This window comes from Camellia sinensis, chromosome 11 (assembly GCF_055761805.1).
Source record: "Camellia sinensis isolate YWXY chromosome 11, ASM5576180v1, whole genome shotgun sequence".
NCBI classification, from domain to species: Eukaryota; Viridiplantae; Streptophyta; class Magnoliopsida; order Ericales; family Theaceae; genus Camellia; species Camellia sinensis.
In genome coordinates, this window is record NC_138971.1 from 174,295,272 (window position 1) to 174,310,324 (window position 15,053).

Here is a 15,053-nt window from a genome sequence, read left to right on the forward strand (position 1 = left end):
TTGATTTAGGAGCTGAAAAAACAAAAATTATTCAGGCTTATTATTGTCCTAACATTATCCAAAGAACAAGCCATGCATGAATCAAATATTCAACATTCATAGTTTCATTTAGCCGACATGTCCACAAATTCATGTGGTTTTTTCTATGCCACATACGGTGACAACCCCTTGCGATAAAATCACACCATGCACAAGCAATTCAGATGAGAAAAATGAATGTGTAAAATAAAAGTAATGACATTTTAAAATTTGAAGGTAACAAAAAAGGAGAGGTGGAAATGGCATTGACAAACCTCGACTTCTTTAAACAACGGTAAAAACGTAACACAAATTAATTTAAAAATAGGACCCGTACACACAAGCATCTTAAAATTTTATGATCTCTATTCGTCTCTAAAATCATCTGGTAGTATAATTATCCCTTTTTAGTAGTGTCTAATAATTTCTGCCGTTGGATTACTCTTAAGAATGATCTAGTAACTTTATGCTCTCACATAGGCAAATTGCTTCCATTGATATTGACAATTGGGTCAACAGCACAATCGTGACATCCAAAATGTGATGCTGATTCCAGTATGAATGTTTCTCCGCGATACCTAGGTTGGTAATATTGTAATTTCCACATTTATACCATAAGAGTGGGGAAATCAACCAAGGGGCATTTCTTTTCTCCTGTCAGAAGTCATACATCAGGAATCTGTTCTTCGTTCAACATAAACTTCATTTAGATTCTCAGACGCTGATTTCTCCGTGGAAGGTAAATCTACAAGCATGCTCGGAGGAGCAAAGTACATGTGCAGTGACATCATACAGATTATTATCCCCAAGAAAAGCTGCGGCAGACAAAAAAGAAAGAAAAAAAATTTTCTCATCAATAATATAGATATAGTCTATAGAAAGAGTACAAGATTGTGCAAAGGAACTCTCACTCTCTCTCTCACAGATCCATACGAGTCGAAACATCCAACAGTGGAGAGAGAACATAAAACAAAAAAATTTAATGGAAATTTACCTGCAATGTTGGCTTGAAATTGAAGAGGTAAATAGACAAAACCATTGTCAGCAGCATTGCCATTGATGTGGAATAAACCTGAAAAAAATAAAAAAATAAATAGTTGGTGCTAGAAATAGAGCAGGAGGTAGAATATCCAAGTTCTTTGAGGAGAAACATATTGATTACATTGGTTTTACATAAATGGTCCAAAGCCCCCGAAAGGGTGGCCGTATTCCACACCAAGCATAGCATTATCCAAAATTGGAACCTCCATTAGCATTATTTAAAATATTCTGTAAGACAAGACGAAAATGGGATTCTGATTCCAAATAATTAGCATAATGCATTGTCAGATAAGAGTTATTCAATTTAATTTGCAGTCCATCTTTTGTATGGTTTCTGCTGGATTCCCAAACAATTAAATATCTCCACAAAATGCAACAAATAAAACAGAACTACATGCTAATAGGAGAAAAACACAACCAAGAGTATCCCAACAAACTCTCTCTTAAATTTGCATCCTCCAATATCAATTAGTTACAAACTTAAAATCAACACTATCTAGTTGCAAATGTGCATGTAACAAGTTTTAAAAAGTATATAAATGGAGGAATTACCTTCACAATATTGTCAGCATATTTCATTAACCATGAAACCAACAACCCAGTTGATCCCAGATTTAACACCACCAGCCATGTTGTAATACTGTAACCATTTAAGAGGCGTTGCCACCATGGTCCGTTCTCAAAACCACCTGTGAAATCATCCAGGATAAGCCGTGCCATGTTGAAAATCACACCAAACCTGAGAAAGAATGTGATTATACAAAAATCATCATATGTGGGGGGGAAAATTACGTTACTGATAAATGACACATGCTAGTCACGTTAAACAAGTCCATTGTCTCTATTACATTCTTTCAAGGAAAAAATTAAAAAATAAAAAACTCATCTCCCTGCATTCACCTTAGAAGAGCTTTGTGAAAATGTCATCAGTTTTTTCTGGTAATCAAGCAAACAAATGAACCTTAACATCACGAATTTCCACGTCTGGTGAAGACAGTGATATTGTTACACTCATACAGTTATTAGGTCCAACATCTTTTGAAATTTCAGTAATACAAGATATCTGCATGAACTTTGTGATTGTGACTGTCGACTTGGAAGTTGGTAATGTATGATAGTAGAGCATCCATGTCACTTGCAGAAACAATTGCAGTGATCATCAGTAGAACAAATAAAATGATACCTACGTATACAATTGTACATTCTGCCAGTACAAGCTATCATTGTTCTTCTTCATCAGGAACTCTGTATAAACACCCGCCGATGCTGATAAACAAGCAGATAGGATTCCCAACATATACCCCTGGATAGGTGCTGAAAAAAGAGACTCACATGAAGACTCCCCACATCCTTTTACCTGTGATAATAAAAGAGAGAATTGATCATTCAACTTCAAGTACTCAAGTAACAATTCAGAATATAATCTAGATCAGCTGTTAAAACAAGCTTTATGGTCAATACTGTCATTTATAACATGACATTGTTAGTCAAAATATCCTTACACTCTATTTGGTTGGGGGATTTGGGAAGGGAAATGGAAAATGTAGGTGAAATGTGAATAAAATATACTTACATTTCACCTAGTTTCACACCCCTTTTCCCTTTCCCCTTTTCAAATCCCTTCCCAAATCTCCCAACCAAACACAGGCTTAAGAGAAGGCTTTAATAGTGACATCCAAAATGGCACAAGACTGCACATATCAACAAAATTCTCCTGATGGTTTTCTTAGTGCCTGTTCTTTCCCCATTTCACAATTCTACCAGATAAACTATAGAAGAAATTTATAAGTAAATTAAAATGTTTATAAACAAGAACAAAACAACAACAACAATAAGAACAACAGCAACAATAATTGTACATTTTACATTAACTACCATATCTTTCATCATTCAAACAAAATCAAATCTTAAGAAATGCAGCAACCAAAAGACATATGCTTCTGACTTCTGCAACATGCACTGGAACTAGTCCTTGCAAAAGGTTTTTTTTACATAAAGAGAAATTGTCAAATAGCAAAAAAAAAAGTACATTGGTTTCATTATCTGAATCTATGATCTCATTGTCTGGCAAAAACAGAGCCCTATTTTGAGGAGTATAACCCAAGGATCAGATCAGAAAAACTTCATTTAAAAGACTGGCCATATTAGAACAATCAAGCAAAAAAAACCAATCATCTTCCTGTTTTATCCCTGATAACCCAGGAGATGGGGGTGCCTCCAAATACCCCTCTAAGATAAATGAGAAGATTAACTGGAATATCATAAAAGTTTTCCGTTAGTACCTGGCTTGTGGTTGTTCCAATAGCCAATAAAACTATTGCCATCCACTGCAGATAAGACAGTTTCCTCTGGAGGAATAGCCTGCAATATGGGGTCAACAAAATAATTTAAGAAATCCCAATGAGAAAGTAGACTAAGAATTCATTAATTAATAAATAAATAAATAAATAAAACACAGCAAGGAAATAAAAATATAAAACATGATAGTTCATAATCCAGGCCATCAGGCAAATAGCAAGGAAGCACCTGAACAATATGCCAGTGGTGACAATCTTCAGATTACCCATTATCTGATATGTGGATGTATCCACATAAGTCAAGGTAGCAAACTGAACATTGTTATGAATTAGATATATGATTGAAGGAATGGGGTATAAACGCACGCTCTTCCATTCTGTAGTCATCCTTCTAGGAGATGAATTTTGGCACTCTCTCCAAAGAAGCAAACCAGAAACTGCAAGCTGTAGTTTACAAACATAAGTGATATCAGTGGCTTACTGGCTTAAGGAAAGGGAAAACCAACTCTCAGCGAGGGTTCAAATAAGAGCAAAATTAGAACAATTTTCCAAACAAATGAAGTTTATCTGCTCAAGATTTCAAATAAGATTCTTGTACCTTGAAAGCTTCAGCAAGAAATGGTACGGTTGCATAATCATATTTGTAGCCTCCATTGCTTTGGGAGAGAGTTGTCAAAATTCCCTGCCAAATAATGTAAAAGACAGGTCAACATATCAATTATAGCTTGCTTTATAAAATAAAACAATTAAAAAAGAACTCACACTCTCAAATAGCACAGCAACTAAATAGTGAAATAGAATTCAGAAGTAATCAATTGAAAAACTTTAACTTCACCGTAGAAAATGTCATCTGTAAGAAAATTAACCCATTTTTGTGTTTAAAGCTTGACTACAAATTTTTCTTCAAAAGATATTCCCTATAGATGTGGTGCATGCAAGATTTGGTATCATTGTCGTAAATTGTGACTTCTTACTTCTAAGCATATATTGAACAATTAACTAAAGAGAGAAAAAATTGTAAAAGAAAATATTTGAAGTCTATGGGAGTTTGCTATAGAATAGCATGATAAATCATGATCTAGGGGGTAAAAAAACTGTTGAAGAAGTGGCATATACAAGAGCTAAAAATAAAAGATGAAAACAACTTCAAAAAAGATGAATTTCTACAACGTGGTATACTTTCGTAATCTAACCTCCCCGCATGCAATGTCATTTCCTAATCTAACCTCCTACCATACGCCATTGATAAACTTTTATTCTTACCAAATTCCTCCCAGTCCCTCATGCATTTCTACAACCCCATGACTGATAAGAGCCTCTTCATGAAGAAGTCTTCCACGCAGGCAAACCACCTTTCAGGCCTTGGACTACTAAATCTCAAACATTTGTCTCTGATAGATAAGTTCTAAACTACCAAGATAAGAAGCAGGTAGTGTCCCAATCTTACAACACAAGTTCACAGCTAAAAGCAGTACATCTCCCGCCTCTGCTATAGAAATCCTCCCAATTTCTGCAAAGGTTTGTACATTGGGCAATTAATTCTTACAAAAGGTTGGTACATTTCTCATCCAATCAAAGTTTAACAATCTCTTCCTATGACTTTCCATCACACATGGAGTCTGTAAGTAGCATAAATTAACTATATTGAAAGCTGTGAAGAACATTAATTAGTTTCAAATAGAACCTAATCAAGCAAACATTACAAAGCTTCTGCGACCTTGAAAGCCTAAATTCGAAGTTTTAAAGCATTTAATGAACTTCAAATCTGCAAGTAACATAATTTCCTCACAAAAGGAGAAAATATACTGAAAGTTGCAAACACCATTAATTCATTTCAAACAGAACCTAATCAAGCAAACATTACAAAGCTTCTGAGATCTCGAAAGCCTAAATTCAAAGTTCTAAAGCATTTAACGAACTTCGAATCAGCAAGCAACATAATTTCCTTACAAAAGGAGAAATTATACTGAAAGTTGCAAACAACATTAATTCGTTTCAAACAGAACCTAATCAAGCAAACATTACAAAGCTTCTGTGATCTCGAAAGCCTAAATTCAAAGTTCTAAAGCATTTATTGAACTTCGAATCAGCAAGCAATATAATTTCCTTACGAAAGGAGAAATTATACTGAAAGTTGCGAACAACATTAATTCGTTTCAAACAGAACCTAATCAAGCAAACGTTACAAAGCTTCCGCGATCTCGAAAGCCTAAATTCAAAGTTCTAAAGCATTTAATGAACTTCAAATCTAAAAGTAACATAAATTCCTTACAAAAGGAGAAAATCTACTGAAAGTTGTGAACAACATTAATTCGATTCAAACAGAACCTAATCAAACAAACATTACAAAGCTTCTGAGATCTCCAAATCCTCAATTCTAAGTCCTAAAGCATTTATATAAGCATATACATGTATATATATGCACAGAAACATAAGAGAATGAAGAACTTTTAGGTCAAAGTTTATACAGATATGTATATACAACCTGAGAACTAGTAAGTATGGTGAGAAGGGCTGCGACGAAGTACCACTCCATTCCTCTCTTCTTCTTCTTCTTCTTCTTCTTCTTATGGAGCACCGATTTGCCAAAATGCCATCACAGATCGTCAGTGTTCTAACGCTTTTCTGCGTAACGTTCAGAGGAAAACGATGAGAATATCGAAGCTTGGCTTTGGTATAGACGATAGATCACAATTAAGAAATGGGCTGAAAGTTACAGGATTTAAAGACCCATGGACCTGACGAACTCAAAAATTAGACTCCTTCAGCCCATACCAATCGGCCCACTTTGTATCTGCCCTCGTTTGTGATGGGTTAATTTAAGGCACTATTTGGCATAAATTAGGTCTTGTTTGGAATAAATTAAAAAAAGTTAAAAAGTAAAAAAGTCATTAAAAAAGTTAAAAAGTCTATACTATTCAAGAATAGCTTATGGGAAAGCCCACTAAGATAAAATTATTATTTTTTCCTTTCAATTCAACTATCCAAAAAGTCAAAAAGTTAAAAGGGTAAAATTGTCATTTTGATTTTACTACAATATCTTATTACACATCTTTTTGTAAAAAGTTAAAAATTTATCCCAAATATACATCTTTTTTTCTCTACTTTTTTAGCCAAAAAATCAAAAAACGCATTTATATAGCACATCGTAAACAGCTACTAAGGCCAAGTTTGGCAACACTAAAATAATCCATCTTTTTATCTTTTTTTCATCACATCACCTCTTTATTTTTCTGCACATCTTTTTGTAAAAAGACAAAAAATACACTTATTTAGGTCATCCCAAACAACCCCTAAATAAGTACACTTATTTAGATGAGTATATTTATTTAGGTCACACCAATTCTCTATTTTTTTATGCATTTTTTCGTAAAAAGTTAAAAAGTATATCTATTTAGATCATCGCAAACAACCATTTTTGGCTATTTTACAGTCTAGCTAAAAAAGTTGAGTTTAAGATAAATTTTGACTTTTTTTGTAGTTGATTTGATGATTGTGAGACAAAAAATAAAAATAATTATAATTTGAATGTGACATTTTATTTTATTAACTAAATTGATATATTTTGTCTTTATTAAGTAATTCAACCAAAATAACACATGTCCAACGAATCATCCTATATCTTCTTCCTTTTTCTTTTCATTTTTTTTTTTGTTTTATAAATTACACTGAACTCTTATAAGATTTAGAGGAAAAAAATGCAACAAGTTGCACAATTTTGACAAAATTATATTAATTATTTTTTAGTAAAGTTAAAGAAACCGAAAGATAGATAAAACAAAGACCCAAAAAACAAAAAGAGTAAAATATATATTTTAGTATAAAATAGATAATAATATTATTTTTTTCTATTCATATATGACTAATATATCACTGATAAAAAGATGATTAAGTATTATGTAAATTAAAATTTGAAAAAAAATAATATAATTATATCGAACTTGTTATATTTACTCTAATTTTTAAGAGAGAGTAGTATAATTTACCTATTTAAAAAAAAATCATAAATCAATTAGACAGTAAAAAAATAAAAATAAAAAAAATCATTTTTATAGAATGCAGGTCAGTTCTAGTGTCAATTCTTTTTTTAATATCAGATACAAATTTTTTCTCTTAAACTTACACTCAAAAAAATTTCATATCTAATGTAATTTTTTTTAACAATCATGATTGAGAACTCTAATGGTGGAGTTTTAATGAGAGCTTCGCTGTCGTGGCAGAAAGCAATAAAAAAATTAAAGAATATATACATCACATCACTAGTGGGTGAGACCTACTATCAGCTCATTAGAACTGTGATTAAAACTCTATAATTAGAGCTCTAATACATTTATTTATTTTTTTAATTTGTGCCACTTATAGCTAATTTTTCCTTACTTTTTTAATGATACATTGACTTTATTTTATAAATAAAATAAGTAAAGAAGATCTTTACCAGATGGCACATTTGTATTGGCCGTAAGTGATGGTGTCTACTACGACTCCGTATTCTATCATTTTGAATACAAAAATCTTTTGATATTCTAAAAATTTTATTAAAAATTTTATCAAATGATTCACAACATCACGCAAGGCTCATGTAAATATCACATTTATATAAAATATTTAATAATATTTTTGAAATCTCTAATTTTATTTTTATTTAAAAAAAAAAAAACAAAGTCACCATCGTGGTCGTCACTCGCCGTGACGCCTCCGGGTGAAGCGGTCTAAAGTCTAACGTGGTGCGACTCACCCAAACAACCTCATTCAACCGCCACGTGGCACGTTATATTTTGTGGTGGACCACTACTTTATTTACCATTCCCTTGAAAATGAATTTACAAATTAAATAATTTTTACACCTTTTTTAGTTTTGATTACTTTTTCTGAAAATTTAAAATTTATTTTTAATGAATTTTTTTAATACTTAAAGTAAATTTTTTCATTTTTAAATGCACTTAATCTAAATATATCTAAAAAATAAAATACTTGTAAAAAAATAATAAATACACAAGAATATGAAAATATACTATATTTTTATATTTTTGGTATTTCTTTATTTTTTTTTAAAAAAAATTTACAAATATTATATTTTTAAGTATATTTATATGGGACAAATATACTAACACTGTGCCAGTGAAAATTAATTACAAATTAATAATAAAGTTTATAATCTTAATTATTAATATTTATAATGTATTTCGTATTTTTGTAATTATTTTTTCTTCACAACACTTTCCCTTAAATACTATATCAATTTTTTCACTCACAAATTTTATCAACTTTTCAAAAACACTAGCTTTTTAGCTACTAAAAAAAACCAAAAAAAATGCTAGAAAAAACAAACCCCAAACCCACCCCGACTCACTTATAATAAAATTACGATTTCAACTTATTTTGACAATACAGTTAAAAGTAAATTTTTTAATTTTTTTAGATCATATCAACTCTCTATTTTTTTACACGTTTTCTTAAAAAAATTAAAAAAACAACTTTTAACTTACTTTTCAAAAAGTCAATTTGATTCAGTTGTACTTTTGCAACCTGAAGCAAACTTACCCATGATCCACCATAGTATAAAAACACCAAAAATGTGAGTGGGATTACTAAAAATAAAAGAGAGACGAAATTAGCGGGAACATGTTCAAATAGTGAGACCCTCCAAAGAAGACGGAGTTATTCCAACGGTGAAAGCCTCCCTTCCCCCTGCCCTTTGACTTCCAAAAACAAGCCCACAACAAAGTTCAGGGTGGTGGTCAACAACAAACATACCATCCCCAAAATTCCCAAAGGGAAGCCACTCAAAACACTTTTTTGTTTTTTGTCCCAAAAAAAAAAAACCTCAAAAAAATGTTTTGTTTTTGACAGTTTTCCGTCGGAATTTCAGTTTTCCTTTTTGATCCGTTTCGGCAGTTTTGAGATTGAATCATCTCTGTTTTTCTTGGTTTTTTTTATTTATATATATTTTTTTACGATGGTTTCTCTCTTCTATATGTATAATTATTAAGAGGTTCGTGGAAATTTAGCTCTCTTTATTCTTTTTCTGCTTGGATTATAATGGACATTGCTGAAATTCTATTGGATTTCTAAGAATCCAATAGAAATCAGCGTTTGTCCAATTTAAATCCCTCCTGTCTCCAAGGATTTTCATATCAGGTATGGATTGTTCATCTCTCTCTCTCTTGAATTTTGATTTTCTATACATGTTTGATGTTACAATGAATCTGTTTATTCATAATTTTTAAATTTTTTTTGGTGATCACTTGAATAGTCAAATCTCATATTCAAAAAGACAATTGCCCTGTTTTTTCATTGTTTTTTTGTTTTTTTGGTTATCAGTTGTTAGATTTCTTTTCAATTAACTTCATTTTGGAAACTTTTTTGAGCTATTGGGTTTTTTTTTTTTTTTTTTATAATGAAAATCTATAACTAAAATTTGGTTAAAAAATAAAAACAAAAGCCAAATGAAAAATTAGTTTTGAAAAAAAAAAAAAAAAAAAAAAACCTATCCAAACAGGGCATACGTTCATAATGTATTATTCTCATTTAGTTTCTGTAATAAATTGCCCTGTTAAATGTATTTGATGCAAAACTGAATCTGTGTCCCTTGTTCCTTTCAATTCTGTTTCATTTTTCAAAATAACTGCCTAGCTACACATACCCAACATTTGAATTTGTTCAATCATCCCTTTGTTGCCTTCGTTTCTTCACTTTGTCTCAAATTGTGAATCTGTTTTCTTTGGTTTCAGTTTTCTGCAGCATACCCACATCGTGACGCAGTTTTCAAAACTTGAATGGATCAATTCCGCCAAGTGGGAGAGGTTTTGGGAGGAATCAAAGCACTTATGGTATTGAAAAATGATATTTCAATCAATCAGAGACAATGTTGTTTGCTGCTCCAAATCTTCGAATTGGCATTCGAAACAATTTCAGAGGAGATCAAACAAAACCTCAAACTAGAAGAGAAGAACACAAAAAAGTGGAAAGCTCTTGAACACCCTCTAAGAGAGCTTCAAATGATCTTCAAAGAAGGCGAACTTTACATCCGATATTGTTTGGACATCAAAGACTGGTGGGGCAAAGCGATCAGCCTCCATCAGAACAAGGATTGCATCGAGTTTCACATCCACAACCTTCTCTGTTGTTTCACTGTTGTCATTGAGGCCATCGAAACTGCTGGTGAAGTCTCGGGTCCTGACCAGGACGATATGCAGAAAAGGCGACAAATGCTCATGAGAAAGTACGATAACGAGTGGAACGATCCTAAAATCTTCCAATGGCAATATGGGAAGCAATACTTGGTTCCTCGAGAGGTATGCAATCGGTTGGGGAGCGCTTGGAGGGAAGACCGATGGCTGCTTGTTGAAAAAATGAGGGAGAAGAGAAGCTGGACGCCTGCAACAATGTTGAAGCATGAGCAGAGGCTAGCAGACCTACTGATCAAGAAAATCAATGGGTTGGACCTACTAAAGGGTAAGTTTTTGCCAGCTTGGATCTTGCTTGGAGCAAGGGATTACCATGTGAGGCGGCGATTAGGATTGGGAGGAAGCCATTACAAGGAGATTCAATGGTTGGGGGAGAGTTTTGCTTTGAGAAATTTCTTTGGGGATGTCACTGAACAGCTTCAAAATGAGATGTCTTTTGTCCAATCTCTCTCGCACCCCAACATTATGCAATACCTTTGTGGGTTTTATGATGAGGAGAGGAAAGAGGGGTTTCTTGTTATGGAGCTGATGAACAAGTGTCTTGGCACTTACATCAAAGAGAATTGCGGCCAGAAAAAGCGGCTTCCATTCTCTCTCCCAGTTGCAGTCGATATCATGCTGCAGATCGCGAGAGGGATGGAGTATCTACACTCTCAGAAGATCTGGCACGGAGACTTGAACCCGTCTAATATCCTCCTCAAGGTGAGGAATTCCTCTCAAGAAGGTTATTTTTACACCAAAATTAGGGGTTTTGGCTTAACCTCCATTAAGAGAACTTCACGAAGTCACTCAAACCAAAGTGGAGAAGACCCTGTGATATGGTATGCCCCAGAAGTTCTAGCCGAGCAAGAACAGCAAAGTGGTAAATGTAGTTCAAAATACACAGAGAAAGCCGATGTCTATAGCTTTGGGATGCTTTGTTTTGAGATTCTGACTGGTAAAATCCCATTCGAAGAAGGCCATCTTCAAGAAGACAAGATGGGTCGGAACATAAGAGCCGGTGAGAGGCCTCTCTTCCCTTACACTTCACCCAAGTACCTTGTGAGTTTGACCCGAAAATGCTGGCAGGCCAACCCAATCCAGCGCCTAAGTTTCTCAGCAATATGTCGGATTTTGCGGTACATCAAGAAGTGCCTTGTGATAAACCCAGATCACGGTAATCCAGAATCCCCTCCCCCACTTGTCGATTACTGCGAAATAGAAGCCGAGTATTCGCGATTGTTCCCTAGAGATGAGAATATAGATTTGACACCGGTCTCTCAAATTCCTTTTCAAATGTTCTCATACAGACTTGTTGAGAAAGAGAAGACTTTTAGCAGCTTCAAAGATCGGATTTGGGATTGGGGGGATGAGAATGGACTTGTAACTGAAGATCCCTTCTTGGTACCGATGGATCAAAGGTCAGTTTATTCCGAGGTTCAAGAGAGGAAAAGTTTAGCAAGAATTGGAGCTGATCAAAGGTCAGTTTGTTCTGAGACGCCCAGGAGGAGAATTTCATCGAAAACAGCAGCTGATCAAAGGTCACTTCGCTCTAACTTTCATTTGAGGAAAATTGATCAAATGTCAGCTGGTTCTTTGACTCCTGATAGAAAGTTTTTGTCAACAGCAGCAGATGATCAACATTCAATAGATTCTGACAGTCCAGAGTGGATAAAAAATTTAGCAGATGATCAACGGTCAGAGTGTTCTGAGGCTTCACAGAGAAAATTGACATCGTCAACACCTGATCAGATCTCGGGCCATTTGGAGGCTGCTGAGAGAAAAATTCCGTCAGCAACAACCACCGATAAAAAATCTGTCGCTTATGGAACTCTAGAGAGGAAAATTATTTCATCGACAATAACAGCAAATCAGTATTCCAAGATGATACATAGCAGAACCATGCCAAAAGCAGCAAGTGACAAAACTTATTCTGTGATTCCAGAGAAGAAAACTTTGTCAAGAACAGTAAGCGACTTGGGTTGTTATAAGATTCCAAAAAGGAAAGCTTTGCCACCAATAGCATCGGAATCAGACTACTCATCAATTTGTTCAGAGAGTCCAAAGAATAAAATATTATCAAAAAAATCAAGTAACCAAAGGCCTCGCTCTGAGGTTCCAGAAAGAAAAGTTTTGGCAAAGAAGAAAGTAGCAGTTGCAAAAACCAACCAAAGTCCAGGTCAGTCAATTGCCTCTACACTCATTTGAAGTAATTGCTAAACTAAGTAATATCACTAATTTAAGAATGTTAATTTCATTATACAGGGGTGCAAAAAACAGTCTCTCCAAGATCATCACCAATGAGGACAACAAAAGGACATTCCCTAAGATCATCACCAATGAGGACACCAAAATGTTTAACAAAATCATCAGCACTGAATCCATCGTCTGTTTGCTGTTCAAGGATGAACCAAGAGAGCCAGGTACAACCCGGTATGAGCCTATGTAGACATCACTGTTCAAAGATGAATCGAGAGAGCCAAGTCCAACTGGGTATGAGCCCATGTAGACAGCAAAGAAGTCAAGTCTCTAACACGGAATAGCATAGTTCATCTTCTATCTTGGCATTAACCAGACAGCCATGGGACTCTACACAACCTCTATACAAGCTGTCGGTTCAACAAAAATGAATGCAACAATTTGGATTTGTTTTACTTTAGGGGTAGTTGAAACTGCATGCTTGTCTGAAACTCTATTGAAGAATCTTATTTTGTTAGGATCACACAAAATTTTCTCCAGGGGCATTTTAACCATAGAGTACAGGGATGTTAATTATGTTTATCATTCTTCAAAAGCATATAATACACAGTTTTTTCCCAGGCTGCAAAGGTTCCAATGATTCCATGAAGTTCCTATTCTAGACTCCAAAGGTTCCATTCCAATTCCAGGGACAAAATTATCCTCCCCTATTCTTATTAATCGATGATCAATAGCTGGGTCCAAGAGACACAGCCCAGACTCCTACTGGAGGCAATCCCCGCAAACACAAAGAACACTCTGAATACCCCTATTTGCTTAAGCACTTGGCAATAAGCACAATCGGAAAACAGGCGAATCTAATCATTTTAGCAGAGGTGATAGATCCTTTCCAGGTCTGCAGAATTTATTTTTGAACTCAAAATAACTTGTAACAGACATTAAGGACTTGATGACATGGAGAGCCCTAGCAAGCTCTGTTATCAGAATCTTATGATTGGTGATTTGATTCATGATTTGATTCACAATTTTGTAAAATTGACATAAATTTATGGGTGAATCCATTTTGGAAGTGAATCTCTAATGAATCGTATGATTCACAATCAATTCACAATTCAATTTACGATTCATGCAATTCTTGAAAAACTATCCGGCATATTTTCAACTCTTTTTTTCTCCATCTTTTTATCTAATACAACTTCTAATAACGTTTAGTTCCAAAATAACCATTACATATGCATGATTTGTTGTTATTTAGTGATCATATAGTTTTTAATATAATCTAATCAGATTCAGTTAAACCCAACATATTTTTAAATTTTTTTCTCATTTTTTTTCCTTTAAAAAATCATAATATATCTTCTAAAGAAATTTAAACTAAATAATACAAAAAGTCAAAAAGTCACTATCCTATTTAAGTCACATCATCTTATTTAAATCACATCACCTCTCTAACACATCACATCAAACCCAACCCATATAAGTCAATAAGTCAAAAGGTGCACTTTTTTAGAACATCCCAAACCAACCCTTAAGATTAAAGTAACTTACACCATGAATTATTTATTCCTATTTCATTAAATTAAATATGGGTGAGGTTGGTTATACCATTTAAAATGTTTTAGGCTTTAAAATAAAAGATCATAAATAATTTTTTCTTATTATTTAGTCATTGTTACTTGGAAAAGTATGTATACTTATTGTCTAAATATCAATATTGTTGTTAAATTATTATTATTTTAGAAATTGAAAGTTTATCTTTGTTTACTGTCTTTATTAAAAATGGTTGATAAAAAATAACTAAAAAAGAAAAAAAAGTAAGACGGTGATCTTACATAAGAACTTTTGTTAACTTCTTACCTATTAACTACATGATCATCATTCAAAACAACATTTTATTGATCTAAGTCTAAATATTTCATATTCATAAAATATATTTAATAGCCAAGTGTGCAGATGTATTTTTTTAAGTAATTTAGAAAAAATAATCAAATCTGTACAATTCACAATTTGATTCGATTCGCAATTTGGAACGAAGCCAGCCATTTCGATTCACAATTCAAATCCCAATTTGATAACCACGCTAGCAAGTGATGAACGTATTGATATACTTGTCTGATACTAGCGCACCGCCGATGTCAAATCATCTCCGAGAAAGTTTCAGCTAGAACACTCCCAGTTGAGAGTATTGGAATAACCCAGCTAGAGAGTATTGAAATAACCCGTATCAGAAGATTTAGGTAATGAAATAGAAAGCCCTAGCTGAGATTTAGGTAATGAAATAGAAAGCCCTAGCCATTCATGAACTGACCGATATACTTGTCACCTACTCACA

General features: G+C 33.6%; 2 protein-coding genes across 5 annotated transcripts; one reads left to right on the forward strand and one right to left on the reverse strand.

Annotated features, from left to right (window-relative positions):
- Nucleotides 1–279: 279 nt before the first annotated feature.
- Nucleotides 280–6,230, reverse strand: LOC114317559 (CMP-sialic acid transporter 1). 3 transcript variants are annotated; one of them, XR_003648647.2, is made up of 9 exons: nucleotides 5,842–6,048; nucleotides 3,955–4,038; nucleotides 3,586–3,800; nucleotides 3,342–3,420; nucleotides 2,247–2,416; nucleotides 1,612–1,798; nucleotides 1,181–1,287; nucleotides 1,013–1,090; nucleotides 280–833 (listed from the first exon to the last, which is right to left on the reverse strand). XR_003648647.2 is itself a non-coding variant. In XM_028264315.2 (9 exons), the coding sequence occupies exons 4-9, from the start codon at nucleotides 3,741–3,743 to the stop codon at nucleotides 690–692; spliced, it is 816 nt and encodes a 271-aa protein (XP_028120116.1). In that variant the 5' UTR covers nucleotides 3,744–3,800; nucleotides 3,955–4,038; nucleotides 4,620–4,866; nucleotides 5,842–6,004; the 3' UTR covers nucleotides 280–689. The 3 variants fall into 3 exon arrangements, 2 of the variants coding, with proteins under 2 accessions (XP_028120116.1, XP_028120115.1); XM_028264315.2 differs by lacking the exon at nucleotides 1,181–1,287 and adding an exon at nucleotides 4,620–4,866 and having other exon boundaries at nucleotides 5,842–6,004; XM_028264314.2 differs by lacking the exon at nucleotides 1,181–1,287 and having other exon boundaries at nucleotides 5,842–6,230.
- A 2,723-nt stretch (nucleotides 6,231–8,953) lies between these two features.
- On the forward strand, nucleotides 8,954–13,335 carry LOC114317558 (uncharacterized). 2 transcript variants are annotated; one of them, XM_028264313.2, is made up of 3 exons: nucleotides 9,012–9,494; nucleotides 10,088–12,701; nucleotides 12,788–13,335. In XM_028264313.2, exons 2-3 carry the CDS (start codon nucleotides 10,133–10,135, stop codon nucleotides 13,063–13,065), a joined length of 2,847 nt encoding a protein of 948 aa, XP_028120114.2. In that variant the 5' UTR covers nucleotides 9,012–9,494; nucleotides 10,088–10,132; the 3' UTR covers nucleotides 13,066–13,335. The 2 variants fall into 2 exon arrangements, with proteins under 2 accessions (XP_082752293.1, XP_028120114.2); XM_082896167.1 differs by having other exon boundaries at nucleotides 8,954–12,701; nucleotides 12,788–13,176.
- Nucleotides 13,336–15,053: the final 1,718 nt, after the last annotated feature.

Bases quoted from the DNA above. Each gene is read 5' to 3' on its own strand.
- LOC114317559 (XM_028264314.2), bottom strand. From the start codon at position 5,892: ATGGAGTGGTACTTCGTCGCAGCCCTTCTCACCATACTTACTAGTTCT. The intron at 4,039-5,841 runs GTTGTATATACA...ATTATTTGGCAG, and splicing joins CCATACTTACTAGTTCTCAG to GGAATTTTGACAACTCTCTC. The intron at 3,801-3,954 runs GTACAAGAATCT...TGTAAACTACAG, and splicing joins TTCTTGCTGAAGCTTTCAAG to CTTGCAGTTTCTGGTTTGCT.
- LOC114317558 (XM_082896167.1), top strand. From the start codon at position 10,133: ATGGATCAATTCCGCCAAGTGGGAGAGGTTTTGGGAGGAATCAAAGCA. The intron at 12,702-12,787 runs GTCAGTCAATTG...TTCATTATACAG, and splicing joins AAAAACCAACCAAAGTCCAG to GGGTGCAAAAAACAGTCTCT.